The 16202-nt window shown below is 43.0% G+C and overlaps 4 protein-coding genes across 4 annotated transcripts; 2 read left to right on the forward strand and 2 right to left on the reverse strand.

Annotated features, from left to right (window-relative positions):
• Positions 1–230: 230 nt before the first annotated feature.
• Positions 231–2942, reverse strand: LOC311357698 (L-fucose dehydrogenase; the record flags this gene model as incomplete). The annotated part of the gene is made up of 6 exons (XM_084477728.1): positions 231–582; positions 873–997; positions 1121–1217; positions 1483–1622; positions 1721–1828; positions 2858–2942. 6 exons carry the CDS (start codon positions 2940–2942, stop codon positions 406–408), a joined length of 732 nt encoding a protein of 243 aa, XP_084333854.1. The 3' UTR covers positions 231–405.
• A 590-nt stretch (positions 2943–3532) lies between these two features.
• On the forward strand, positions 3533–6672 carry spata2l (spermatogenesis associated 2-like). The gene is made up of 4 exons (XM_084477101.1): positions 3533–3622; positions 4193–4580; positions 4687–4974; positions 5234–6672. Exons 2-4 carry the CDS (start codon positions 4233–4235, stop codon positions 6338–6340), a joined length of 1743 nt encoding a protein of 580 aa, XP_084333227.1. The 5' UTR covers positions 3533–3622; positions 4193–4232; the 3' UTR covers positions 6341–6672.
• A 28-nt stretch (positions 6673–6700) lies between these two features.
• On the reverse strand, positions 6701–8388 carry pdf (peptide deformylase, mitochondrial). Its single transcript, XM_084476875.1, has 2 exons — positions 7448–8388; positions 6701–7314 (listed from the first exon to the last, which is right to left on the reverse strand). Exons 1-2 carry the CDS (start codon positions 8055–8057, stop codon positions 7157–7159), a joined length of 768 nt encoding a protein of 255 aa, XP_084333001.1. The 5' UTR covers positions 8058–8388; the 3' UTR covers positions 6701–7156.
• A 248-nt stretch (positions 8389–8636) lies between these two features.
• On the forward strand, positions 8637–14903 carry LOC311357837 (uncharacterized protein; the record flags this gene model as incomplete). Its single annotated transcript, XM_084477862.1, has 7 exons — positions 8637–8730; positions 9720–9943; positions 10144–10245; positions 10567–10668; positions 11400–11513; positions 12727–12835; positions 13129–14903. The coding sequence occupies exons 1-7, from the start codon at positions 8643–8645 to the stop codon at positions 14901–14903; spliced, it is 2514 nt and encodes an 837-aa protein (XP_084333988.1). The 5' UTR covers positions 8637–8642.
• Positions 14904–16202: the final 1299 nt, after the last annotated feature.

Consider the following 16202-nt stretch of genomic DNA (forward strand, 5'->3'; position numbering starts at 1 on the left):
ATAAATATATGTTCACAGACCGGAATGTCTGACTTTATTCAGCGAGTGCAATCCCGTATGAAGACATTTGGTAGCGTGGATATCAACAGAATAACCATGGCAACATTACATTTTTGATGATAAAACTTTGTGTGTTTAATTATCAGACTATAACAGAAAAAAGCAATATGTGATCTTATTACCTGATCTTACAACCTGGAGATCAATGTTCTTACGCAAAATACAAAAAAAAAAAAGGGCATACAAATAGAATACATGCGTTTATGCATACATTAATGTGGATGGAAAACTGCGTGTGTGTTGGGGTGAGCTCTTAAGTGGGGCACCCCCTCCGTACCACTCTCTGGGGCAACACAGAGGGGGCAGAAAGGCGGGAGGATTCATGTGTTTGAGCGGCCTCTTCATCTAAAGGTCACCCTCGAGCAGGACAGTCTTTAGGTCAGCCGGGCAGCCGATGGTGAACACTGAGTGGCTGGTGGTGCATTTCTCCACCAGGACGGCCACACCCTCACCCAGCTCCAGGTGGTTCAGGAAGCCAGGGGCCATGCGCTCTGGAGGGGCCACGCCTGTGTTGATCTTCACCTGCCCAGACGATGAGGGGGATCATAGATTGAGGAGTAGATACAAAAAGGATTTTCTTTGGTCCAATGTGAATGTGATACACATGCATGTTAATGCAACGATTATGGGGATTAAAGTTTTTCTTGTTATTAATAACTGTCTGCGAGTCCAAAGAATAAAGAAAAGAAAGAGAAATCAAAGTGATGTTACATTACACATTCGGGGAAGGATGGGACTTTTATATATTTAAACAGATGCTTTATTGCATGTTGCAGTAGGAATACATGCAAGTTAGTTAATACCGTTAATACCTGGTTAAGTTTGCAGGCCACTTCAGGGTACTCCTCTCGTAGCACCTGGCAGAACGACAAAGTGCTTGCCGCTCCCAGTGTCAGGAAGCCTGTCCCTGGCATCAACAGCTTCTCACCAGCTCCCCCTAGGGGACAGCACAGCATTACAGCTAGAATGATAGTCCTCCATGTCGAGGCTTTTCCATTTTAATCTCCATTTACTCTATACAAGGACAAAGACGTGGGTAAACGAGGGCCTGTATCCGCACCTGTGATGAAGGTGTAGGAACAGTTTGGGTCGTCCCTCACTAAGGGGAAGAAAGCCTTCCACGACACAAAGGTGCTGAGCAGCAACGTCTCGATGACCTGAGGAGACACAGCGGGAGAACACAAACAAGCCAGGTTCAAACTGAAATCCGGCTTTTGGTTCAACATAAACACACACTCATGTTCACACACGCACACCACCTAAACAAATACTGTAAAAAAAAAAGATTGTTCAAAGATAAATATTGCTGAATCATCTTTATCAATTAAACACATTTCATTATGTTTCCTGGTTGGGGAAGGAGAACTTAATTGTTTGTGTGTGTGTGTGTGTGTGTGTGTGTTTGCAGGTGGGTACTCTCACCCATTGGAGATCTTTGAGGGACTGTGTGTGTGGCGGACCCCCCTGCCACCAGCTGAAGCCCAGTGACGAGATGATGTCTGTCACCTTCCCCACAGCCGTCAGCACGGCCTGTTTGGCGGCCTCCACTCCCTCCTCCGTCCCTGGGGGGCAGACAGAGGGGGTTACGACCCAGAGAAGGGGAGGGATGGTCAGGGTATTCGGATGGATGGGTAAGGGTCTGAGTCTCTGCCATACGAACCAACATCTCCGACTATGGTTGTGAGGTTATCCTTTCTACTGGCCGAGACAAATGACCTCAGCCTCTCCAGCCTGCTGTTGTCCCTGGAGATCACGGCTACTTTGAAACCTAGACACACACACACACACACACACACACACACACACACACACACACACACACACACACACACACACACACAAGTTTGTCTTCAATTACTGTTTATCTTGAATATTAACATCAAACAACTTGCCGTTGACGCTACAATGACTAGTAGTAAGTATACCAGATCACTAATCACACAGAAGCTCACATGCATCTGTCACAGGTGTAATCCATTTCTCATGTAAAAATAATTCACCTATAGACCTACATTATGCTTATCTGTGTTTATCAAGGACATGGATCGGATAAGCGTGGCTGAATGGCAGATGGTAACTTGGTGCTAGTGTCAGCTACGGACATGCAATGTATACCCAAAGCCTCACCAAGCTTGGCTACACTACAGAATCCTGTCAAGGTCCCCGCTAACCACCACGGAACCCTAACCCAAATATGAAAAAATGCTGTTATATATAGCCTATTTGCATTTTTTTTTTTACCACATAAAAAAAACATGGTTAATTGAGCGTATAGTCAAATCAATGGGGAACATATATTTGTCACTGCAATGAGTCTAATATTTAAAATGATCCTTATTTTTTTAAATGTTCGAGAAGAGCGTGTCCACTGTCACGTAGGCCTATGGCTTAATAAATTGGCACCATAAAAAGGAGAATGTGATACATTGTTCCCTAGGTAGAATATACCCAAGCACCTTGCCCATTATCCAGGCTTTATTGGAGAGCGCACACATTTCTCGGCAGACGCAAAGATGCAAGCTGAGTGAGAAAATAATGTAAATTATGAATGAAATAAAAATGACAAAGCCTGTACAGTGCAGATTTCGCCTATCATAATTCATAATAATTGAACGTGCATAAACATGCACCTTACACGCCGTAATTTGTAGGGTAGGCCTACGGGTTGTATGGAGAATAGGTGCGAAATACTCCAAGATGGATCAACTTTTTCTGTGTGATAAGCAGAAACGAATAAAAAAAGTCTATATCAACTCAAACAAGATAATCCAGTTAATTCCCAATTTAGAGCACTTACCTTTATCCAGCAATGCCTTAACTATTCCTGAGCCCACTGTCCCTGCTCCCCCGAGAGCTAGAATAACTCGATCCGAGTTTGACATCCTGAGCTGAGAGTAGTTATACAGGGCTGTTGAACTGCAGACTTAATACGCCGATGTTGTCAATACTGACTGTGGCATAATCTAACTTAAGGTGCTTTAAACCCATTTGGTTTTCTGCAGTTCCGCCCTTTGGTCCATGTTAGTGAAGCCACGCCCGGTGATGAAATTAAATGTTTCTCTCACTGTTAATTGGCGCACCGTCTTTACTCCGCACAACGGATGTGTGTGCGAGGGTGTGCATGTGTGAGAATGTGTGAGTACGTGCGTGCTTGCATATAAATGTGTGTGGTGAGTGCGGGGTTTTCCGACAGGGCTTGTTTTCAGTCCATCCATTAGATTGCAGTGGATGGGACGCCATCTGATGGATGAAGCATTTGCGTTCATAAAATGACGCCTGGAAAAAGAAAAGGATTCAACCATATCATGAATCACATATAATTAAAGCCATACCATTGCACATCCTATCATACATTTGACCATATAACAATAAGTGGACCAAGGTGCCTGATTTCTATATCAAGAACAAGTACCGGAAATTCGGGGTTCGGTCACGTGACAATGTTTACTTTTTTTCGGAACTTTCCCTGATATCAGAATCCACGCAGTCGAATACGACGGACTAACGCCATTGACAATGCTCTAGTATATGTCTTAGATAATCGCACAAGAAAAGTTTCGGGGTGAGATTATACCTTTTTTTATCATGGATTACCGCATAGGGTTTCGGTTTCGAATGGAAATATGGTTCATTGCTTATTGATGCTAGCTAAAGGCTTCTGTCAAATTCGTGGGTGTTAAGAACTCGTAACGTTACCAGTCGGTAAGCCCTCTCTGTGACCTCCATGATACCAACAACCGAACGAATGGCGTTTGAGCAAAACCTCAAATCGATCATTTTTAATGTTGGTAATGTCGTTTTTTGGCAGTGACCAATGTGCTTCTGTTTTAGCGTTAGCAGGTTCGCTAGCTATGCGTCATATGTCTTCCTGGCTTTGCTTTCGACTCCCCAAGTTTAGTGCTTACACGAACATGTTTGTGTTTTCTTACGATTTATGACTTAAAGTCAAGAAATATATACCACCTATTTCATAGGAGGGAGCCACACGTCGTCGATTGTCGCCCCTTTGGAAGATAAGGCGTGTAAACCTATATTAAATTCGCAGCTCCACTTGGTTTTAGACGGAGCACTTAAAGGAAGTGTAAAGGGCAATTTAGCGATACGTGTGTCATCACCATTTCTTTTCTTACAGGGGATTCTTTTGTGTATGCCTTATTGGCGGAATCACAGAAATGAGCATCCTCTGCCAGATAACCAAAGACCTGGTGAAGAATTATGATCATTGTTTGGAGAAGCGTTTAGAAAAGGGAGCCTCCAACCTTACATGCGACGATGAGGTCCTGCGTAAGGATGCAGAGGCAATACTGGAGAACGCCGGTGCTGAGGATATGCATTCACTGGGACTGGATCCACTGAAGGTGTTGGAGGAGTCTCTGAAGGCAACAGCAGCTCTGCCAGTATCCACTGCAAGTCCATGCAGACGGGGGCTGAGAGGGCTGGCCAAGGCCTTTGAAGTGCTGGAGCAAGCCGCTCTAAACCTCTATCTGAGTCCCTGGAGAGAGGAGTACAAAGTTGTAAAGGTTTGTTCATTTAAATACGTATTTTTGTGTGTCCTGCTACCTTTTAATCCCCTTACTAAATCTAGAAATCTGTCTTCTCTCGTTCCACTCGCCTTCTCTCTGTCAGATGTACTCCGGTATATTCACACACTGCATCAAGCCAGTGCTGTCCACGGTGCAGATCGCAAAACTTTTTGGGTTGCTAGGATACCAGCCCTGCATAGGACAGCAAGATCAGCTTCTTCAGGGACGTTCTGGCGTCCCCTCCCAGGGCCAACTCCTCCAGCTGTCCTGTGGTTTCTTCCTCGCCCGCTGTGAGTGTCAGCTCCTGCTGGTTGCCTTGGAGAACCATGGGGGTGAGGCTGAGTGGGAGCTGGGGATGGTGATGGAGAGGCGCAAAGGACACAGCCTACAGGTCAGTCCGTCTGACTAGTTGATCAATCTTGCATTCAGTGCTTGTCAATTCATGTTTTTTTTTGTTCTTTTTTTATGTAGTGAAAAGGTGTCTTGAATACTTTTGCTCATGTTTTTTAACTATTCATTACATGACGCTTGCATTTGTCACCACTCTTAGAAATACCTTCAAAGTGTTCTTGCTAACCACGTATAAATAGATTATATTGATGGTTGTCTAAAAACATAGTAAAACTCAGTGTCCAGGGGCCCCCTTACAGGTGGCTTTAGACAACACCAAGAAGTTGCTGGACACCAACCAGATCCTTACCGAAGAAGCGTCGGAGGAATGTGGTGCAGGTAGCGAGCTAGAGCTGGATCTCTACACCGCCGGCGGGTTAAAGAGTGTCCGAGGGGAATGGAATGCCCATGGGGGCCCTCGTTCTCTTTCATGGGTGGCCAATCAAGGTGGCCCGTCAATGACTTCAGTACTCATGACGCAAAGCAACGGGTTCTCTATCCCATCCTCCTCCTCCTCAAGCACAACTACTGCGGCCGCTGCTGCCGGCGCTACAGCCCCCGGCTCTAGGGCAAGAGAGCCCCTCTGTGTCTCCACTCTCAACTGCCAACTCTCCAAGACCTCCCCGCCAAGGCAGATCCCGTCGGGCGCCACCCGAACAGCATCAGCCGCTACGAAACAAGTAGCTTCCCCCGATGAAGACTCACAGAGTCATGTCTTTGACAGAAATGAGGTCCGACCATCCATTTCAATGATGCACGCGTCTGGTTTGCCAAAGTCGGAAGACTCTTCACCACCTTCGCCAGAGCACGTTTGTAGCTGTGTCCAATCGAGCAGTTCACACTTGAAGAACTGTTTGGACTGCAACACTCTGCACAGCACAACCTGCCCCTTACTGCCGAAGTGCCGCAACAGCCGTCACGTTCTACGGACTTACAAGAACCAGGAGGAGAGCGGTAAAACCAGGCCACTGTCGTCGCAAGGCCTCCACGAGCCGGGCTGGTGCAGGCCTCCGAGCCGTGCCAAAGACGAAGCAGCCATGTCCATGCTTTTGTGCGACACCACAGATTCAATTGCCAAAACCCCTCAGCCAATCACGTTCCACAGCTGCTGTGACCAGGCTCTGGATCCACAGTACCTTTGTGTCACTTGCAAGGTCTTCCACTCTGGTGCCTGCAGAGAGGTGCTGTCCTGTGAGAAGTACCACCAAACCAAGCCGCTTCGGGTGTGCCCTTGTGGGATGGCGTGCCCCAGAAAACCTCTAGTGTTGTGTAGATACTGCGGCATGGAGTACTGTAACAATTGCTGGTACAGGAACCCCGTACAATGCACCTGTGGGGAAACTTTTGATAATCCGTCATCGGTCTGATCAAAATAAGTATGTGAAAACTATTGCACAATATAAGGCACTTCCAGCCAAATCACAGTGCCTTATTGGAATCAAAATTCACTCATTCATTCATAACATGAAATGTAACGTCAAAATGGCAAGCTGAAACAATCTGCCTTCTAGTCAAAGTAATTGACAACATTTTTTCAAGTGGCTTTTTTTTAATTATTATTTGGTTGCTGTTTTAAACCACGGTCATTCTGTGTTTTACTCATTTCATTTTATAAGTGTCCATACAGTACATTTATCAATCTTAAAAAATGTTAATTATTCTTGTCTCCTGCTCGTTTCAATTTAAATTTTAGTTGACAGCAAACTTGACAGTAATAAAATACATGCTAAAAGTTAAAAACCTTTGTTGTCATTTATTTGTATTTTCAATGGCTTCCGAAACAAAACCAGGTGAATCACAGCCTATTTGCCCAAATAAATGTCAAATCACATTTGATGTTTGAACCACATTGTTTTTATTCAATACAGTCCCATGAATGATACCACCAGATTACCAGACTATTCCTGGTCAGGACATGGTCACACAGAGCTTAATCTGATCCCATTTTTTATAAACTCAGCAGTATTTTTGTCAAGACTGACAAAAGTTGACTACATCTATTAAGTAATTTGGAGAGAGCGTATCACATACATATCATGTAAATGACTAAGGCTTAGTTATAGCATGGGGATCCTTGGTCAGGTCCCAGTCCCTATCTTAGCAGATCCACCATCAGAAAATGTTCTTTGTGTGTTTATTTGGAGAATAAAGGATCTGTAGAGCAGTCAGCCCATGTTCTAATGCTACTCGTTGTGCGTCTGCCACTTGACGTTGATAAAGGTCTTGCTATCCATGCGGTCAACGTAGAGCAGGCCGTCCAGGTGATCCATCTCGTGCTGGATGATTCGGGCTGGCCAGCCACTCACCTGCCAACTGACAGGTTCAGCATTCTCGTTCAGACCTGCGTAGGGGCATATGTTTCACAAATGCACAAAATAAATTGCCAAATGTGTGTTTGCATTTCTGTTGGGGTCGTTTTGAGTATATTGCTTCAGATTCTCGCTTCAGAGTTGATCTCACAGGTATAGTCCTACCTGACACTTCCACAGACAAGTAGCGGGGTACCGTGGCAGAGAACCCCGAGATGCTCTCGCAGGCCTCCTGGAAGAGTACCGTCCGCCCGTCCAAAACACGCAGAGTTGGGTTGACGAAGATCCTCAGGGGCTGGACGGAGAGACCTCGCGCCTCCCTGGACGCAGGTGAGCTCTCATTCATCATCTTCTCGGGGTACTCCAGCGCCACGATGCGTAAAGGCACCCCAACCTGAGGCGCGCTCAGTCCAACACACTCCAGCCTTCGCATCACTTTTACCATAGTTTTGATGACGCCTTGCACCTCGGGGCTAGAAATAGTTGCTGGGTCTACATCCGCAGCTTGTGAACGCAGTACGGGGTCCCCAACCTGGCAAACGTGATTGTAGGGAGGACAGGAAGGTGGCTGGATCTTGCGTTTAATGTACTGGAGATATGAACGCACCCTGACGTTGGAGGAATAACAACATGTAGGGGCTAGCGGGAAGAAGAGGGGGGTTAATTGATAGCCGAAGGCTGTGGCACCTTCAGTGAGGAGAGATGGCTTTGATTTAGACAGTCCAAAAGTTCCATTGGACAGTCGCAGCACCCGGCGAAATATTGTCCTATTCATGGCTCAGTCCAATTTGAGGTAGCTGTTAAATAAATACAAGTCAGGGCGATACCGGCGCTAACAAAAGTAGTTTTAAGAAATGTGAAAGATTATATTTCGGCATAATACCGGTAGTATAATATCACAACGCGTTCCCATCCACAAGGTACTGAGCAAGGTTATTAGCTAAGAACAAACGATACTTCCGTTTCCTTATAACATTTCTGGCGCTGTCACGATAATCCAAACGGGGAATTCTGTCACTAATGTTATATAATGGATTCCAGGTTCGTGTTCACGGAAAACCGCAACATCTACACTACAGATATCTACACATTTGTACTCAGTTGAGCGAAATTCTGCAATACGTTGGGGACTTTTATTTTGATAAGAGGCTGTGTTGACACCGAAGTACTTTGCAACGTTTTCGACTGTAACCGGAAATGATCAACGCGGAACAAGGGTTGTTCAATAGCATGTTCAAATCTTGCCCGGTACATGTCCAGCCATGTATAGTGATGGGCGAAACTACTCAAATTTGTGAAACTTTAAAAGAACTAATGGTGAATGTAAAAACATAGCTATCCCTCCTCCTCAAGCAGAAGGATGGATGATGAACACATGACTTCTCCAAACCTGCAGGAGATGATAGTAGAGTATGCCTGGACTCACAAGATGAAGGATTTACAAGAAGGTTTGTTTACACATTATCTATTTTTTGATGTATTGTTTTCTTAATGGTTCATACGATGTGTAACATTGACTATGTGGACTTCTTTGAAAGTTAATTTACAATTACTCATTAAACGTTTGCAGTTTGCATTCGTCAACACTTTCTAGTTACGGTTAATATAGACCCTTAACAACAGAGATCTTAATAGGAACCACCGATAATTAAGTTTTGAATGATACAAAACCAATTGTATTTGTAATACCTTCGTGCTAACTCTCTCATATTAGTGAAAATTATGATAACATGATTTTTTACTTAATTGATCTCATGTAGCACACTTTTTTTTTGATAATTGATGTGTAAAAGATAGTCAATCGCTCCATTTCATGTGATCCAGTGACTCAAAATCAATACCAGATAATACTATACCTACACGAAACAAGTAGGACACACCTCTTTTTATTGGATTTGAGTGCTTCTTTCATTTTCATTAAAATATTCATATTAAATGGAAGACGCGTTGACATCCAAATAAGGGTGTCCTATTTGCCCTAATGTAGTGATACTATGTTATTGTTCTGGAGTCAGTTGGTCATAGTCATGGGAGCTATTGCAAAACTATTAAAAATAGTACAATAGAAGCACTAACATTCAATTAAAAGAGGTGTGTCTTATTTGTCCATTTGTAGTAATATTATCTTACTGATTTGCAGTCAGTTTGTCTTATGACACCATGGGAGACATTCGAAAACTATTAATGTAGAATAGAAACACCAACATCCAATAAAAAACAGATGTGTCAAATTTGTAGTCTTCTACTGACAACACTTGGCTAAACCTAAAAAGAAGAAGCTGCTGGATCTGGAGTGAATGAATATCCAATTCAAACCAAACTTCACAGCAGTTGTGTATAGCTGTATATAGTTGTGTATAGATGTTTGCTACCAATGTACAGAATAACAACCAGTAACAGATTGCACTATTTGTTTATATTTTTTGTTCTTGTAAAGTTGTGGACACTTCTTTATGGATGGAAGCCAAACAGCAATATTATTCCCTCAAAGAACCATGGAGGCTACGTGTAGCTACAGCCCAGGCATACTCCATCATAAAGAACAGGGATGTTGGACGTTATGAAAGGGTGATCTCCATTTTGGAGGCATCGTACAGACTTCTACCGACACTTGTGGCCGCCATCAAACACATGAAGATCATGTTTGGACTGAAGACATTGGTATGGACAATTTATGTTGTGTGTTATGTTTTTATGTTAAGTGTTATGTTGTGTTCTGATGTACCACACTAAAAGGTAAATATGTTTTGTTTGGGATATTGTAATTCAGGTGGGTTACTTGGTCATATTTGTGGGTAAGAATGGTATTACTGTTTCACATAGCTTTTATTGTTCTATATTGAATGCACTTCTCATTCTAGGTAATTATGTGGATGCTTAAACAAGGCCAAGGCATTGTTCCAGTCATGGTTAAAATCCTCCAGTTCTTTCCCAGCAAACTACCTCAATACCAAGATCACTGTGTAAGTATTATCGTTCTAATTAATGTTTTGGGGGCAGTGCTTAACCAATTTATTTAAAGGTACAATATGTAACATTGACACCCTGCGTTTAAAATGTTTATTGCAATCTAAATTCACAATATTAGAGAGAGTTTACTCCAACCGCCCCCTACTCACAGCTCACATGGGTTGCCAGGTTGAGGCTATGAATGAACTGTGAATGATCTGTGCAAGACAAGCCAGGAACATTTTTACTTAATGAATACAGTACATTGTCCATTTACGTAAATTATTTGATTATCAATGTAATAATTTGTCTTCCCCCCCTTTGGTTTCATTCAGAGCAATAAAGAAATATTTTTAATGCAAAAAAATCATCTGGATTTCAAGCTCTTTGCCCAAAGTCTTGCATTGGACAAGATGAAACTCAAGGATTACAGTAAGGTAAAAATGTTCCTGCACACTTATTTGGTAGAAGAACTTGTAAAAACACATTATTTTGTGGGCAGAAGAATACATTGTCTTGGTGGTCATTGTATAGAATATTGAGTTCCTTTAGTGAGGTTACTCTGTTAAAACAGATATTCCCTTTTCTCCCACCAGGGTGCACTACAGACAGGCATAAATTGGAAAAATACTTGGTTTCACTGTACTATAGTAGCTGATTGCTTTCTGATGTTTAACCATACCAGGACCTCGATTTAACACATGCAATGCATATTTTATTAAAAGACCCCAGGGATGTTAAACCTCAGACATATCAAGTTCAGGACCCTGCAACTATTGAAAAAAGGCAGCCTGCATCTTTTTTACTCCTGAGATTCTGGGCCTCAATGATCCTCACACATAGATGGATGTATTCACAAAATGTTTTCTTTATCTGTAGATTACTTTAATTTGATTTGATTTTAAATAACTACAAACAGAGTGTATTTGATGGTTGACAACACTGTCGGGGTGAGAATATGTGTATGAACCGTTCTAAGTCGCTTTGGATAAAAGCGGCTGGTAAATGCCCTAAATATTAATGTAACTACTGGGGGAATATGTTATTTTATGATGTTTAATACTACTAAAATATTTTAGGCTATTTGATATTATTGAACTAAAAAATTGCCATTACCTACATTGACGATTACACATCATAAACGTGTCCAATGCTGGCTGTCTTTCAGAATCAGCTGGAGGAGCACTACGGTGAACATTATACCCAGAAAGTAGAGGACAGACTTCTGCACTATGTACACGAATTGGAGATGATGCTACCGAGAGATACCTATATTGACCAGGTGTGTGTGTGAGTGTGTTAAACTGTTCTCGTTCCGAATGTTAAACAGTGGTTGAAAACAACTGGATCTGTGTAGTCGTGTAATAATTATCTATAATAACCCACAACGTGCTGTTACAGGATTATATCTACTAAAAAAGATCCAACTCAATGGAACCATCCTGTGAGCAACTGTATGCTGACATACTTGCATCTTAGAAAGAGGAGAGCTCCTACTGTCTTATCTAAATACATCATCATATGTTATTTTTCTCTCTCTTATGTGTTGATGATGTATTTGAACTCAAGATATCTACAGGCTTCTCCTCTCCCAAGGATCACAAACAATTAAATGGGGAACATATATATATATATATATATATATATATATACTGTATATTAAGGAGAGGATAGTGTGCACTGATTCGGGAAGGGTAGTAGCACTATACAAGATGGGGTATCGATAAAAATACGCAGTGAAGGAGGAGAGACGGGTTGAAACTTGTATTCCAGAATTGATTCAGGTTGTACAGGTTGAAAGTACACTTGTTGGAGGTATGAATTGAGTCTGAAAAGATAAACAAAAAATACAAGAATCTAATTCCTCATAAGGAGCCAAATCTACATACAAATAATATGTCCTATAAGTGCATTACAATAACCAATATAAAACACACAAATACTGGAAATGCACGCAACACTGAAAGGCACGCAACATTACATACGAAATATGCTTATTACGTGGTCTGTGTCGCCATCTTATAGCATAAAGGCGGTACTGCGCAATGGCGCTTACAACAGATATTTCCTCCACACATGTTCATTATGGCAGTCGAACAACAGCGGTAGTTCTAAATGTAAATATCACGTTAACACATTTAGTATCCGAACAAACTTAGCACTAAGAAGCTTATACTAATCTATGCTATGAGGAAAGGGTTATTAATGTGTTTTAGCTGAACTAACAAGCGCATATGAACTTACTTTTCGGCAATGACTCAGAACACTTGGAATCATGCTGGATTAGTACAAGCGGCTGATATTGCACCGCGACACACAACTTATCGGGGGAAGTGACCTTACTGGGCGGGGACTTTTATACACTGTACATATAAAATATATCTACCTTACATCCAAGGCTGACCACAAAGTATTACCTAAAACAGAATACATTTCCATATTAACAACATTTGCGTGTGATATGAATATGTGTGATATTAATGGGTTTCCACCAGATCTTACGGCAAGAGCATACCGTGAGCTATGAGCACAAACTACTTTTGGAGATTATTGCTCAAGGCTCAACGGCCATCACAACTTCCCTGAGGATGCTACTGCAACAGGGTAAGACTAGTTATGGTTCATCATTACTACGTTATCATCCCATGTGGAATATTGTGTTTTTAAGTACTTGATAGTCATTCTTTTTTAATCTTTAAAAACCTATTCTATTGTTTAAAAGATTGAAAAATATTTATTGGATCAATATTGATGGTTTCATTTTGATAATTTAATTCATGATCAAATTTGTGTATAGGCTGATAGTGGTGGCCACAGGAATTTCTCTTGCACATTGTTTCTGGCTCTATTAATAATCGCCAATTGGTACTAATTGTTTTTCTCCTGCATTAATTAAGGTGACAAAGGCTGTCCTGTGAAATTTTCCTCGAAACCAGCAACAGCAGCTGTGGTGGAACCTGTTGATCTCCCAGAGGCTGCTGTGAACAACATCTCGTTCGGTGCACCTCCAAGGACGGAGACGGCCAAAGCTCCCGAAATGGCCCCGGAAGACATGACACGGGAACCAAAAGCATTGTGCCGGCAGCTTTCCCAAGACAGCCCTCTTCTGTTTCCTATGGAGCAGCAGGAGAACAGTGGCAGTGTGGGAGATGGTGAGGTCAGACGTTCCCAACCGAGAGAGGGGTTGGAGAGGGAGGCTGGAGAAGGAAAGGCAGCTAAGGAGGGAGATGGTGGCTCAGATAAGAGGGCACCAGTCCACCCCACAGAGCAGGAGGAGGGAGGTGGTTCCCAAGGAGATAAGGAAGCTGGGGAGGACCACAAGGATGTGCAGCTCAGCCAGAGAAGCGATGATTCTGAACAAGTTTCCTCTCCCTCATCTTCCTCCTCTTTGCCACATTTCTGCACCAAGCACAAGCGATGGGTGAGGAGCATCCTGTCTGAGTGCTCCAAAGAGCTGCAGACACAGAGAGACGTTTCCCCTTCCCCTCTCCTCTTCCCTTCCTCTTCCTCTTCTTCGTCTCAGGACCTCACCCCCTCCGACCTCATCCCATGCGACCTCATCCAAAAGCCCACTACCTGTCAGACCTCCAGCCTCTCTCCGGCAACCGCCCAGGGGCCCAGTCAGACCCCACCCATGCATAACCCCTACTCTGCACAGTCTGTACACCCGCTCTGCTCCTCCAGGGTCCACTCAGTGTCCACCAGATCAGTGGCCCTAAATACATCACATCATACGGCACCATCTACAATCCCTTGCACCCCCGTTCATGAATGTTCGGCAAGCAATGAAGCAGCTGCTTTCTGCCCACCAAAACCTGTGGCTCCATCGTACTCTTCAGACGTGAAGCACAGGCTGACTGTAGGCCTTTTACCAGACGGGGCTCAACTAGAATTGGCCCCTGCCATTTTTCCAGACGGGGTTCAACTAGAATTGGCCCCTGCCATTGCGCTCCCCGTGCCTGAGCAAAATCAGCCGGCCCTCACCTTGACGCTGCCTGCACACTACCAGCAAACGGTGTCTCGTAGTAACTTGCCCCCTCTCCGCAGCCTAGCACCTGGCCACACAGCAGCCCACACTCCAGGGCCTTCGAGATGCGTGACCGCTCCTGAAAGAGGGTGCCACCTGTCAGAATCTTCTCAACGGAATCCTGCTTTGCTTCACCGTGATTCTCCAGGCTCGTCCAAGGACTCTTCTGAAGTTTCGGTCCTGCCTCCGAGCTCCAACCTGCACACCGCGTCTCCGACCTTGACCAGCACCGCAAGAGCGACTCCATGCACTGAATTTCCCCCTGGCTCGCAATCTACACTCGCCGCTGCTGTCTCCATGGTGACTGACAGACCCCCCCCGAGCATTTCAGCTCAGGGCCCCCAGGCACCGTCGCAGTCCCTGCCACAGCCTTATGTGAGACTCACCAGACTGCACCAGCAGCAGTACCACCGAGAGACGGAGCACAGAGCTCCTTCGAGTACAGGGACACAGCTTGTTGAGAAGCAGGCCTTGGGTGATCCTAATGATGAAGAGGAGGAGGAGGAGGAGGAAGGAGGAAAGAAGTTTCTGTACTTTGATCCTAACCTTCTCTTCTCCAGTGATGACTCTTCATGCAGTGACTCTGGGGATTCTGAGGACCTGGATTATATGCCCACAAAGAGTCACAAGCGGTTGCTATCCTGATATGTTAAAGAAGTGTCTAATATGTCACCTGATATGTAATTACTCAATTGGAACATAACGGGACCTAACCCTTAACCAATGCTTTTTAAGTTGTTTTTCTTATTTATATTGAATTATATATATTTGAGGGAGATTTTTTTATTTTTGCGTGAGTAGTCCAATCAATTGCCGTATGTGCAGTGTTGATGTGTGAGTGTGCAGTTGGTGGTCCTGTTGTCCATTGTGACATATTGATGACAGAAAGGATTTCACCCATTCTGCCAAATTCCCCCCCACTCCTGTTTGCTTAGATTTGCTTGTTGACTCAAATGGATCGGGAGCAGAAAAGTTAGGACAACAACCTGTAGGCCTTTCTGAGAATTGAGGGTTTTAGAAACATTTGTGTTTAATAGTTTTAGCCCAAGACATTGATGAACGCAATGAGTGTGAAACTTGCTATGGGTATGATTTGCTGTACCCAAGCAAAGAAAAAATATATTTTTTTGTTGTATGCTCTAAACTTTTACCAACAATTGAAGGAAATATGTATTGTAGTGTACTTTTCTTTGGTATTTAGCATGGTGCTTATGTGTATGGATACATGTTACATGGTTTCGCCAATAGCTACATTTTAAACAACTAAGGGTTTTTAGAAACCAACCCAAAGGTTTGATGGGGGTGGTACAAAGGTTGATATATATGGTTGTTTGTGTATCTGTGTGACAGATTATTGCAAAAGGGCTTTTAAAGTTGTATTTATTTATTCAGTTGGTTTGGGTTGCTTTCTGCTCTTATCAGGTTAGGTGTTTTCTGTACATTCCAACAGAGGACAAGCAAGAAATAAAATTGTACAAAACCAAATGATTTCCCTTTTTAATGTGTATGACTACTATTAGTACAATGTTTTGTCCAATAGTAAAAAAAAGCCTGGTCCAATTAAATAATACATTAAATGTCAGCATAAGAAAGATTTACTTCTCTCTACACAAAACAAATGCAAAAGAATATTGTATTTCAATCTGATCAGTTTATTCTTTCTAATAATTTCTAATATTGAAAAAACAAGAGTTGACCCTGTGTTTCCTTCCCTGGCATTGTCCCTTACCGTTCGTCGTAAAGTGTTCTTTAAGAGAAAACCTATTGAAAGATAATGATGCTGAGGATTAACTAATGAAGTGTTCGTACTTTTGTACTTTCTTAATTATTCTTAAACTATAAAAGAAGCATCAAAATAATATCTCTTGATATTATGTGTGTATTTCCTCCTTGAGGTCACCAAAGCACCAATATGGAGGCGGGATGCATTGAGTTGTTTTGAAT

This window comes from Micromesistius poutassou (genome assembly GCF_964030765.1).
Source record: "Micromesistius poutassou genome assembly, chromosome: 13".
Lineage (NCBI taxonomy): Eukaryota > Metazoa > Chordata > Actinopteri > Gadiformes > Gadidae > Micromesistius > Micromesistius poutassou.